The following is a 13839-nucleotide window of genomic DNA, read 5'->3' as shown; positions in this document are numbered from 1 at the left end:
TAAGCCCGATTGTCCGTCCCTGGTAGCTGAGTGGTCAGAGCGACGGAATGTCGTACCTAATGGCCCGGGTTCGATTCTCGGGTGGGTCGGAGATTTTCTCCGCTCAGGGACTGGGTGTTGTGTTCACCTTATCATCATCATGTCATCCCCATCAATACGCAAGTCACCGAAGTGGCATCAACTCGAAAGACTTGCACCAGGTGAACCTGACAGGAGGCCCTAACCACACGTCATTTTTTATAAGCCCGATTTAACATAACTTAATTTTTTTCCTTTACAGATTAATTTTGGTGTCATTTTTTGCATCTTCAGGAAAGACTCCCATATTTCAGTACTTCTGTGTCCATTCCTTTGGTTCCCTGCTTTGATTTGATCATCTGTCATTTTATCACAAGTTGTGTTCCAGTCATGTGTGCAAAATTTTGTGATTTATCATTTCAGAGTAGTCATAATTAGCAAATTTTAAAATAGCTTGTATTGTATTCCACTCATGAAGCATTTTTGGTATTCTGTAGGTGTTAATCCCTGATTTAAAGTTAATGTTTTGTGGTTAATTCCATGCTCTTCATCTGCAGTAAATCTGAGTCACTTTTAACCCAATGAAGAGGTTTTTGCTTATAGTATGTCTTACATTTGGAGTTGATCCATAGCATAGCATCAATGTTTTGTCTGTGGATGTTACCTCATAGATAACATCAACTTTTTTATTTCAGCAACTGATAGAAAACGTGATGCTGCTGGCAGTATACTTTCATCTTTGCCACCATCGAAAAAGGCCAAAGTTGTGGGAGCTACATCACTGTTGCCAGCTCGTACTGGAGCAACTGCTGTCGCTTCTACAGCGGTTGGTGTCAGCGGTGCAAGTGGAACTGGACCCGGAGCTGGAGGGGAAGTGTGGGAGAAACTGGCTATAGACTGTGATACAAGTGACTTACCTGCCACTGTCCTAGATGCAAATAACATTGGAGACACAGAGCGCTGTGTAAGTGTTTCCCATTTTAGCTAATCTACATAGAAGCGAGAGTTGGCAGTACACACACACACACACACACACACACACACACACACACACACACACACACACACACAGACCCCTGCACTGACTCAGGTTTTGAGAGATGATATGGCCAGTGGAAACTCACTGTAATGTAGAGACTGCTGCCAGATAACGAATGATTACTTTCATGCAGATTGGGATGTGGAGGTCTAAAATGATAAAGAAATTATAGTATACAAGAGAAGCTATTGTTTTTCAGAAGTAAACAGGAACTGTAGGAATATGACTAACATAATGACAAACACTCAGGAAAATAACCAAGGTAAAAAGGAAGCAGAAGGAAAAACACTTGCAGGATGTAAATTCAACCAAGAAAACACACTTCCACCCAACCTCTCAAATTTGGATCAAAATTTACTTACCTATTCTCCCTATGGCAATAAGTAACCACACCAAATTTTAGCACTTAATTTTTATCTTTTGCCACTTCATGGCATTTCAGAGTTTTGAACTTTTGTCATTCTAAACATTGTAATGGTACATAATGCATTCTTGAACATTTTCAAAATAAATTATAGTTTTCAGAGTTCTGTACCTCAGTTGGTAAAAACTAACATTGCAGCATCACTTTGTTGTCTGACTGCCCGGCTATGAAGAACACTTTCTCTCAAGAATGAGTTGACGTATCTAGTTGAAATTTATGCTACACACTATGGTCATAGCCCCTTGGTGGTGTAAAAAATGTAAGCTTCCAAATCAGTGCAGTCAAGTGATATAGCCATTTATGCACGTGTACAACTGCTAACTCCATACCTAAAGACTGGAAAGTAGCATAAATCGCAAAAGTACCCAAGAAAGAAAATAGGAGCAGTGCACAGAATTACCATACCACAGATCTCAATTTGCAGCTGGATTTTGTAACAGTGCTATCAGTGGGAGATATCAAACTGATTCCATATTTTTAGATTTTGAGATGCCTTTGACACTGTTCTTCACAAGCAACTTCTAGTCAGACTGTGTGCCTGTGAGTATCATCCAAATTGTTAAACTATATTTGTGATTTTCTGTCAGAAGGGTCACAGTTTATAGTACCTGATGAAAAGTCATTGAGTAAGACAGAAGTAAAATGTGGCATTTCCCAAGGAATTGCTGTAGGCACTCTTCTGCTCCTGATCTACATAAATGATTTAGGGGAGATTCTGGACAGCCCTCTTAGATTGTATGCAGATAATGCTGTCATTTACCATTGTGTAAAGTCATCAAAAGATCAAAACCAATTGCAAAATGATTCAGACAGGTTGTCTAAATGGTGCAAAAGTGGCAATCGACTCTAAATAATTGAAAGTGTGAAGTCGTTCACGTTAGTATTAAAAGGAGTCCACTAAATTTCGGTAACACAATAAAACACACAAATCAGATTCTAAAAATAACCCCAAAAAATTTTGGTCGTACGTAAAATCTATGAACGCTACAAGTAATTCAATACCTTCTCTTGCTGACAGTATGGGTAATGTAACTGATGATGATAAACAGAAGGCCGAAATTCTAAACTTAGCCTTCAAAAACTCGTTTATGATAGGTGACTGCAGCATCATTCCCCCTTTCAATTATCGAACAAACAAAAGGATGGCTAACATAGTGTTTAGTGTATTTGGGATTGTAAAACAGTGAAGATCCTTAGACGCCAGAAAGGCATCTGGCCCAGACGGTATCCCCGTAAGATTTTATGTTGACTATGCTACAAATATAGCACCATTCTTATCCGTCATCTATCAGAGATCATTGGAACAGCGTAAAGTTCCACAGGACTGGAAGAAGGCCCAGGTCATAGCAATCTATAAAAAGGGTAGAAAATCGGATGCACATAATTACCGGCCAATTTCACTGACATCGATTTGTTATAAAATCATGGAACATATTTTGTTTTCAGACATAATGACCTTTCTAGACTCTGCAGAGCTCATCTGCAGAAACCAGCATGGTTTTAGGAAACAGCGGTCATGTGAGACACAGCTGGCCCTCTTTGTGCGTGATGTACAACAGGCTCTAGATACCGGCTCCCAGGTTGATGCCATATTTCTCGACTTTCGAAAAGCGTTCGACTCGGTTCTGCACTGTCGCTTGCTACAAAAAGTGCGCACTTACTATCCATGACATATGTAGTTGGATAGAAAGTTTTCTAACAGACAGGGAGCAGTATGTCGTCCTGAATGGGGTAACTTCAACAGAAACAAGAGGAACTTCAGGTGTGCCCCAGGGCAGCGTAATAGGTCCGCTGCTTTTTAAATTTACATAAATGATCTGGTTGATGGTATTGACAGTGGCCTTAGACTGTTTGCTGATGATGCTGTAGTCTACAGCAAAGTAGTATCACACGAAAGTTGTGAATAAATCAATGAGGATTTGCAGAAAATAAATGCGTGGTGTTATGACTGGCAGTTATCTCTCAATATTAGTAAGTGTAACGTACTGCGCATAACAAGGCGAAAATCCCCATTAATGTATGAGTACAAAATAAATGATCAGTCTTTGGAAGTGGTAACATCAGTCAAGTATCTGGGTGTGACTATTCGAAATGATCTCAAATGGAATGATCAAATTACACAAGTAATGAGTAAGGCGAACTCTAGATTGCGGTTTATTGGTAGAATCCTGAAGCAATGCAGTCCTTCAACAAAGGAAATAGCTTACAATACGTTAGTTCGTCCAGTCTTAGAGTATTGTTCGTCTGTATGGGACCCTTACCAGTTGGGTCTCATTCAAGAAATTGAGAAGGTCCAAGGAAGAGTGGCAAGATTCGTGACTGGTACATTTAGCCATTGCGAGAGCGTTACAAATCTCGTAGAATGTTTGAAGTGAGACACACTTGCAGATAGACAGCGCGCCAAACAGAAGGGGTCTGCTCACTAAATTCCGAAATCCAATCTTCACCGAGGATGTAGAGCATATATTATTACCACCCACTTTCAAATCGTGTAATGATCATCATTCAAAGATAAGGGAAATAAGAGCTCATACTCAGGTGTTCAGGCAGTTGTTTTTTCCCTCGTGTGATCCGGGAGTGGAACAGGGGGGGGGGGGGGGGGGAGGAATATGACTTTGGCGTGAATTGTGCCCTCCGCCACACACCGCTTGGTGGCTAGCGGAGTATATATGTAGATGTAGAAGGCTGTAAATTCAACTAAATACTTAGGAATTACAATTATGAATAACTTAAATTGAAATGATCACATAGATAATGTTATGGGGAAAGCAACCAAAGACTGTGATTTATTGGTAGAATACTTAGAAAAGACAACCAGTCTACTAAATGGACTGCCTACACTACACTTGTCCACCTTCTTCTGGAGTATTGCTGTGTGGTGTGGGATGCACACCAGATAAGATGGGTGGTGCACATCAAAAAAATTCAAGGGACAGCTCGTTTTGTTGTTGTCGCAAAATGGGGGAGAGAGAGTGCCATGGATGTGATACAGAAATGGGACTGACAGACAATAAAACAAAGGCATTTCTCATTGTGGCAAGAACTTATGAATTTTTGATCATCAACCTTCTCCTCCGAATGTGGAAATATTATGTGCCCATCTACATAGGGAGAAATGATAATCATAATAAAATATGAGAAATCTGAGTGCACGTGGAAAGATTTAGCTATTCCTTTTTACCACACTTCGTTCAAGAGTGCACGGTAAAGGAATAACCTGAAGGTCGTTTGAATAATCCTCTGCCAGACACTTAATTTTGAATAGCAGAGTAATCGTGTAGATGTAAGTATTTTGATACTTGCAAACTCACTTACCGAAACCTATAGGGTCATCGCTTGACCTAGACTCATAAAATTTGGCAAGAAGCAAGATTTCACAGTACAAGTAAAGCAAAAAGTCTGAAAATTGTTAAATAATAATTATATCACATAACAATATCTTGTTGACAATATTATGAAAAAGTGGTTGCTAACAGAGATAGTGAATCACATATAGGCACAACAAAAAGAAAGCTTTTAAAGAAAGTAAGCACACACACTCGACCACTGTATATTGCTGCTGAGACCTGAGCAGTCAGAGACTGTGATTTGTTTTTGTTTTGTTTTTTTGTGTGTGTGTGTGTGTGTGTGTGTGTGTGTGTGTGTGTGTGTGTGTGTGTTTATTTTATGTTGTCTATTTCCGACGTAGGCCTCTTGTCCGAAAGCTTATTTTCTGACAGTCTTTTTGTTGTGCCTATCTGCGACTTGGCCTATCTGCTGTATGGTGAGTAACAACTATTCTTTTTATAATATTGTCATATTCCATTGTGGACATTCCCTTGTTCGAAAAATATCTTTTTGCCATTAGAACTTGTACTGCATTCATTACGCATCAGTTACATAATGGAAGAATATTACTGCATGCAAATGTAAAATGGAGTCATGTTGTAGTACGTAAATAAAAAAAAATATTTTATTAAATCTTCTCTTTCTACATATATGAACTGAAGTCCCTTGCTTGCTTCTTTTTGTATGTCTGGGCTAGTCTCGGAAACTACTGCGGAGATTTTGGTTTGGTCATGGAATTCCCAGGATCGATATCGGGCCATTGTTGATAAGAGGCAGAAATAGAGATTCTACATTCCCAGGACAGATGAACTATCTACATACAGGGTGTATCAAAAAGAATCAGCTGATTTAAAAAAAAAGTCATAACTATTTTGTTATTTGAGATATGTGCGTGAACAACATACTGTTGGAAAAAGCAAACTCTAGAGTTTTATGTGGTTCCCACTAGGCAACAGCTGTGTGCACCCACTTAAGTTGTAGTAAAAATGGTGTCGGGACAATAGAAAGTATTTTGTGTTCTACATTTTGCACAGTGTGGGTCGTAATAGCTGTTCACCAAGACCTTCGTACTAGGTATGTTGTGGATACTCATACAGCACAGAACATTAGGCAGTGGCATGAACAATTCCGAGAAACATGTTGCTTGCGTAAAGGCAAATCACTGGGCCATCTCAGAGTGTCTGACATAGACATCGAACGCATCTGCCATAGTTTCACAAGAAGTCCACAGAAATCCGTTTGCTGTGCAGCTAGATAGCTCAACATGCCCCCGACGTCCATCTGGCGTGTGTTGCGTCGTTTACTCATGAAACCACACACAATTCAGCTACTACAAGTGCTTTGCGAAGGCGGCAAGAAACAGCGTGTGGAGTTCTGTAATTTCATTCTTGGCAAGATGGAGGCTGACAGTTTTCTTCCACGCTTAGTGTTTAGTGACAAGGCAACATTCCATTCCAATGGAAAGGTGAACCATAATAATGTGAGAATATGGGGTACAGAACGTCCACAACATGAGAGGGACTCACCACAATTTAATGTGTCTTTTGCAGTTTCACGGGAAAAGGTGTATGGTCAGTTTTTCTTTGCTGAGAAGTGCACGAAGGATACATAAATTGTACGGCATCAGGAAACACGTATCTCAATATGCTTGAGAATTTTCCTTTCGCACAGTTGACTGATTTGAACGACTTCATTTACCAACAGGAAGGGGCACCACCACACTTGCGTCTGGAAGTGTGGGAATTTTGAAGTCAAAGGATTACTGAATAATGAATTGGGCGCACTGGACCAAATGATTTAGCCTTACATTGCTGGCCTCCAAGGTCACCAGACCCGACTTTCTGTGATTATTTCTTGTGGGGGGTTTATAAAATACTATGTTTCTGTGCCTCCATTACCAACAACAATGAATGAATTGAGACATTGCATAACAGCAGCTGTGGAAGCTGTAAATCAAGATATGCAGGAAGAATTTGAATCCGCATTGCCATATGCCATGCATCTCAAGGGGGTGGGGGGTGGGGGGGGGGGCTGTATTGAACTCCTACGAAAAGGTATGAAAAAAAAAAAACCTTTCTGAGTTTCCCGTTCATCAAAAAACAAAATTCATTGTATATGTTTATTAGTTTCAGAAAAACAGATCTCCCAAATCTGATGATTCATTTTGACACACCCTGTATAATCAAGCACACAGTTTTAATCTGCCAGGAAGTTTCATATCAGTACACACTCTGCTGCAGAGCGAAAACCTCATTCTGGAGACATCCCTCAGGCTGTGGCTAAGCCATGTCTCCGCAGTATCCTTTCTTCCAGGAGTGCTAGTTCTGCAAGGTTCGCAGGTGAGCTTCTGTGAAGTTTGGAAGGTAGGAGACAAGATACTGGCAGAAGTAAAGTTGTGAGGACAGGACGAGTCGTGCTTGGGTTGCTCAGTTGGTAGAGCACTTGCCCGCGAAAGGCAAAGGTCCCGAGTTCGAGTCTAGGTCTGGCACACGCTGTTAATCTGCCAGGAAGTTTCATATCAGCGCACACTCTGCCGCAGAGTGAAAACCTCATTCTGTATAATCAAGTTTATATGGAAATACAGATGCTTAAGTAATCTTTCCCATTCTCCTCCTCCTCCTACTCCCCCCCTCCTCCTCCTCCTTTTTTTTAAACCATCTGGAATCATGTCACAATTTCAGTTTCTCATCGTTCTTTGTTTCTTATTTTTACAGTATCGCTCCATCTTCTCTCCAAGTTGTTCCCAATTTCATATGTCTTCTGCCTTGAAAGTCTACTAAATGTAGTACTCTTTCTTGAAAAGCTTTCTATTTATTATTTTTGATTCTTTGATGTTGTTTCTCCCAGTTTTTTCCTTATTTCTTTACTCCACACAATTGTCAGTTTCTTTTTCCAGAAAGAAAAGAATATTTATTTTGTTAGGCTCTTTTCATTCGTTGGAAGTTGTGTACAAAAAAAAAACTTGATCTTCACTTTGACATTACTTTTGACGATTTTCTTCTCATTTTCCAACAACTGTAGTTTTTTTGTGTCCATAATTTTTGTAATAATCCATCATTCAGGTTCTGTCCAGCTTATAGTTTATCATTAAGCATTCACATGCATACAATCATTCTGGCCTTAGCAATGGCAGGATAATGTTTTAGTTTTGTATTTTTAGATATGCATTTCTTGTTGTAGATACTTTTTTTGATAGCATATGTTCTTTCCATTTTATTAACTTTTGCAGATTTGTTGATCCATTCTACTGTCAATTTACTGACTCTCACTACTTTCATCATTTGGATTTGCAGCTCCTTGTGTTTACCAAAATTGAAGGATGTAAGGTCTGCCAATTGTGCAAAACACTGTTTTTTTTCCAACTTCCCAGAAATGTTTCAGCACCACTGTGGCATCAGCAGTGGGTTTCCATTTTATTTAATCTGTAATGTGAACATACTCAAGACCATAAGATCCAAAAATTAGTTTGTGTTCAACAAATTTTCTTACCAACATCATTTGGTTGCAGATGTCAAGCTATCTATAATAAATAATACACAATTGGTCTTGAAAAATTATGCACACCAAGTGTAAAGGTATTAACAAAAAGAAACTAATAATTGTTTGAACTAAATACCCACATAATTTTGTAATCACTTAGTAAAAATGTTCACATTACAGAATAAATAAAATGCAAACCCACTGATGATGGCACAGTGGTGCTGAAACATGTGTGGGAACTTGGGAAAAACGGTGTTTTGCATAATTGGCAGACCTTACATCCTACGACTCTCATTATTCAGGTTGTTGTTGTTGTTGTGGTCTTCAGTCCTGAGACTGGTTTGATGCAGCTCTCCATGCTACTCTATCCTGTGCAAGCTTTTTCATCTCCCAGTACTTACTGCAACCTACATCCTTCTGAATCTGCTTAGTGTACATTGTGTTAAAAAAAATTGTCATGAATTTTGATTTTGTAACTGAAATTTTGAAATCAGTTCTATTTGGTATTTTTTCCAGAAAATGTATTTGAGTAACTGCTTCTGTCAGATTGTCTACAAAAGCCAGATTTACTCCCTCAAGTTACTGGTTCAGTTTTGATTTTTTTTCCAGAATTTTACAATTTTTTTCTAAAACACACTTATACAGTAAAGGTGAATGGGCAACCCATTGTAGAATGCCATTTTTTATTTCAAATGGCTGAGATACTTCTCCCATAAATTCTGCTAATTTTGTTTCGACACTAAATTCTGTAATGTGTTACATATTGTTTCTCGGTCTATAGAATAAAATGTTTTTTTGAAATAGGTTAAAGTCTGTCCTGCGTAGGATCTTCCCTTTCACCTTCATCATTTTTAGATAAATTATAATAGGATCTGGAATGCAAGAGTCAGGTTCATAAAAGGTATCCTTGGGCTTCATCCTGGACAATAAAAGAATAGTATTCACTAAAGTTCATTGATACTGTGGTAATGCCTACCTCAGATGATTCCTTAAGTGTATCATAATATTTTTATACAGACTTGGAAATGTAAACAAGGTGTTTTTTAAATGACAGATCCTCATTAAAGTCAGCAATGTTTGCAGTAAATGTGATCATTTGTGTTGTTTCAGTTGAAATCCATTGATGAATCATAATCTTTATTTGCATTCAATATTCTTCATACAGTTGGCTTCATTAAAGTTTATAGTGGATTCAAATTTTATGCAGTAAACAGTTACATCTATGGTTAGAGAAAAAAACTAGCTTATCTAAGAATGATAAAGATTTTAAGAGAAACATATATTCTAATGATTAGTTTCTGCTGTTGACTAGAATGAATTGTGTTTTAGCCAAGTTTTAATATGCTTTATTATATTTATGTAGTGGTACTGTATCAACTGAGTGTGGTAGGTCACTGAAGAAATTTATGCTTAAGTAATTATAGTGACTGTTTCTGGTTGTGTGCACTATACGATGGTTTTTTTTTTTCCAGATTTTCTGTAGGATATATTAAAGAATTGATGTATGTGAATGTGAAGCACTATCATTTTGCCGAGGCATTTAGAGTAGTTTCTGCAGGATTCAGTGGGTGTTGATCCCAGTAAGCACCTAATTGATTTCACAGACTGGCTTTAAATTATACCTCCAGGAATATATCACAGTCCCCTATGTATCACTTCCATAGGGTTTGTGAGGACAAATTAGATTAATTGCAGCACCCACAAAGCCATTTAAACAGTCATCCTTCTTACCCTTCATATTTGAATGGAATGATACAAAGCCCTAATAATTGGTACAGTGGGAAGTACACTCTGCCATGCACTTCACCGTGCTTTGCAAAGTGCAGATGTAGACGTAGATTGCTTCCTTCTGCCGTCTGAAAATTTATTTAACTCCCAGGGAAATGCCACAAAGCTATATTCCGTACTGGAGATCGAATGAAGGGGGGGGGGGGGGGGGGGAGGTATGAGTGTTGTAACAACTGTTTGCTCCCACGTCTTCTTGGTTAATGCAACAAAAAGTACACAAGCTGCTTTGCTGTGCAGATGCATTTGTATGTTCCAGTAGAATTTGTGTGTAACAGAAAAAATAACTGGTGAACCAGACATGTTACATTGCAAGAACAAAATTTGGCTCACTGCAAAAAATATAAGAATAGAACTGCTACAATGTAGCAAACAGTCCTAAAATTCATACTTGTACCAGTAAATCTGAAATTATTCCTCATGTCTGTGATACCTGGGATAAACTCCAATACTAATGAACTCGTCCTGTTTTTCAACTCCATTGCAATGGAAACAAAATTTTAGTAAAAACTGGGCAGGTCTCGTTATAGGTGGTATGTTATTGCTTTTTTCAAACCTCTGTAATGACTCACCAGACAGTTTTAGGGTACCTACAGTTCAGTGTGGAGTCTGAACTATAATGCAGTTAATTTTTTTATGAGCAAGTGACTATCAGAGGTGAAAGAAGTGATAAGTGACAGAAAAATATTCCTAGTATCAAGTAGCCAAACCCCAGCACTTACCCACGGAACAACATAACAAAATGTTTTCAGCCAGAGTGTTGACATTATGAAGAAGGATGTTCATTTCCTGCAACAGTGATGGAAGTAACAGGCATGGAGAAAATGGATTGCCATCTCCAGATATTTGCATGTTGCCATACTTCCTGAGAAACACAATACAGTAATGCAAGAAAGAGAAAATTTATTTCACAGTTTCTCAGTAGGTTTCATTGAGTATATTTCTCCAAGAAATAATGAAAGTTTGATGAAACTGAAAAAGGGGAGAGAGAGAGAGAGAGAGAGAGACTGGGTACAAATAATTGGAAGTTTGAACATGTATTCCAGGAGTGTCCCATGTGTATCAGTATCTGTCTTTGTAGAAGAAATAGTGCTTCTTATAAGGTAAGTTAAGATAAGATTTGCTGATGACGTTGCTGCCTTCATTGAAAGTGGAGATGACTTACAGGAGCTATTGAATGGAATGAACAGTCTGATGGGTACAGAATATGGATCGATAGTGAACTGGAAAAATGCAATAGTATTGAGAAGTAGTAGAAATGAGAATAGCAATAAAATTAACTTCAGAATTGGGGGCCATAAAGCAGATGAACTTAAGGAATTGGTACCTTGGAAGCAAAATAACCCACGATGGATGAAGCAAGGAGAACACAAGAAGCAGACTAGAACAAGAAGAAAGAGCATTCTTGTCCAAAAGAAGTCTACTGATATCAAACATTGACCTTAGTTTGAGGAAGAAATTTCTGAGAATGTTCATTTGGAGAACAGCATTGTATGGTAGTCAGTCATGAATTTTGGGAAACTAGGTCACAAGAGAATCACAGCATTTGAGATGTGGTGCTATAGAATAATGTTGAAAATGAGATGGACTGATAAGATAATGTATTGGGAGGTTCTCTGCAGAATCGGCAAAGAAAGGAACATATGAAAAACGCTGACAAGGAGGGGAGGGGGCAGGTTGATAGAACATGGGTTAATAGATCAGGGAATAGCCTCCAGCAAATAATTGAGGATGCAGCATGCAAGAGCTACTCCAAAATGAAGAGGCTGGCACAAGAGAGGCATGTATGGTGGTCTGCATCAAACCAGGCAGAAGACTCACGACTCAAAAGAAAATAAAAGGAAAAAAAGATTATTAAAACAATTACTCCAATAGTTAGAACCTGGAATGAAAAGAGAGTGTTTTTAAGGCAGTATGTATGTTGATGATGATGATGATGATGAAAGGGAAAGATGTAAAGCATGGACCATGAGAAATATGTTGCTTTTTTAAATAGAAGAACAGGTACAGCTGCTTAAAACCCAGTTTTTTGGGCTCATATTGTCTAAAAAGTAAGTGGATTTAATATCCAATATCAACAGCTGAGAGGTATAGTGTATTACGTTGAGTATTTGTGAAAAAAAATATTCTTGTCATTGTTCTCTAAGTATATTTACTGTATCATTGAGTGATGTTTGCTAAACTTTATTTACACATACCTCTGTTTTTAATTAAAATAACTTTTTACTTAATGATTTTATTTGATTTGTACAGTTACTTGCATTTATTTCTTTATAGACTGGTTTATTGTGTGGAGCATTGAGAACTCTGCGGAATAGTAGATGGAAGCCTGACACCCTCTTGTGTACAGCACTTCTGTATCTTGGAAGTGTGAAGCGTAGTGTATTCTCCAGTGAGCCAATAACCAGTGCTCTCTGCAGTGTGATGCGTCGAGATTCGTCCCTGCATTCATTCAAGTCGAAGGGTCCTTCAACAGCTTATGTCACAGCTGCTGCCCTTCTACAGCGGGTATTTGATGACAAAAAGGAATGGCCTGAGAGTTTTGTAAAGGTGAGTAAATAGTGGACACTGCTGAATACTCTTCATTCACCCAAGAAATTTGATGGGTTAATGGGTAAAACAGTCATGTCTAAAATAATTATATATATAAATGACGAATGAAGACAGATGAGTTTCTTAATTTCTGTCAGAGCTTACTACAGAAGCATGAATTCAGTGCCATCTATATTTTGCTAAGACCATACTAAAGTAGCCGATGGTGCTGAATCAATAAAAATGAAAATAGAGAACGAACTTGTCAGGTAAATTTGACAAGATGGAGAAACAGTATGAAGGCAGAATGGAGTAGTGGAAGAATGAACTTAATTCTCATGGTTAAGAGTGTATGAGAACGTTATAGAACTGCAAAGCAGAAAAGCAAAGCAAGTGAAAAGGCATATCTAAAATGTTGATAATGAGGAAAAAATAAAAATGTGATTGTAGGAAGAGGACTAATCACTGCTCCCATATCCTTCTCTCTCTCTCTCTCTCTCTCTCTCTCTCTCTCTCTCTCTCTCTTTGTTGTGTGTGTGTTTCCAGGCAGCTTGGAAATAGCAAAACAAGATAATCTATATATGGTGCTTTCTTTGATGGGAGGCTGTTTTGTTGCAGGATTCAATGTGGCTTTTAATAAGGAACATTCTATTGCAGATTGTTACACAACATTTTTGTTTTTCCTTTAAGAAAGGTGCATTTTTCGTACCTGTGTACAACTTGTTAATTGATACTTGGTATGAGAAGTGTGTGTGTTTCTTGAGTGAATTTTATCATGTGACAGATGTTCTGCAACTGCTGAAAGTACGGTAATGGATTTTAAAAATTGATTTCAGCAGTTGAAGGCAACCATATCATCTTTAAAAAAAGCATTATCCAATTTTGAAACATCTCCCCTCCCCCCACCCCACCCCACCCCACCCCACCCCACCCACCCCCATCCCCCTTTTCCTTGGTAGCTCATCACTTGTTGGTGAATTTGTGCTTGGCTACCACAGGGCCCCAACTATTACAGCACCTCTTCCCTTTCCATGCTGCATGTCTGTCGTCCTGCTATTCTTTTTCCCCTCCCTTGGGGAACATGTCTTCAGTATTTTAAAAATGCATTCTGAAGTTTCGATAGCCGAGCATTGGAACAGTTCCGTGTCTGTTTTTTCCTTCTTTCATCATTCTCCATCTCCTCCCCTTCCTTTACATTGGTGTTTGAGGTCTCTTTGTTTCTTCTTCTCCCTGT

The 13839-nt window shown here is 38.5% G+C and overlaps 1 protein-coding gene across 4 annotated transcripts in view; it reads left to right on the top strand.

Moving 5' to 3' along the window:
* LOC126419147 (integrator complex subunit 1) overlaps positions 1-13839 on the top strand; it is a 288378-nt gene that overhangs the window by 18286 nt on the left and 256253 nt on the right. For all 4 annotated transcript variants that reach the window (XM_050086288.1, XM_050086260.1, XM_050086280.1 and 1 more), the window contains exons 3-4: positions 714-982; positions 12351-12623. In XM_050086288.1, the coding sequence (XP_049942245.1) occupies positions 714-982; positions 12351-12623 (542 nt within the window). The remainder of the gene's footprint in view (positions 1-713; positions 983-12350; positions 12624-13839) is intronic.

This window comes from Schistocerca serialis, chromosome 1 (genome assembly GCF_023864345.2).
Source record: "Schistocerca serialis cubense isolate TAMUIC-IGC-003099 chromosome 1, iqSchSeri2.2, whole genome shotgun sequence".
NCBI lineage: Eukaryota > Metazoa > Arthropoda > Insecta > Orthoptera > Acrididae > Schistocerca > Schistocerca serialis.
Note: the sequence above shows the minus strand (reverse complement) of the source record. Positions and strands in the feature narration are given on the sequence as shown.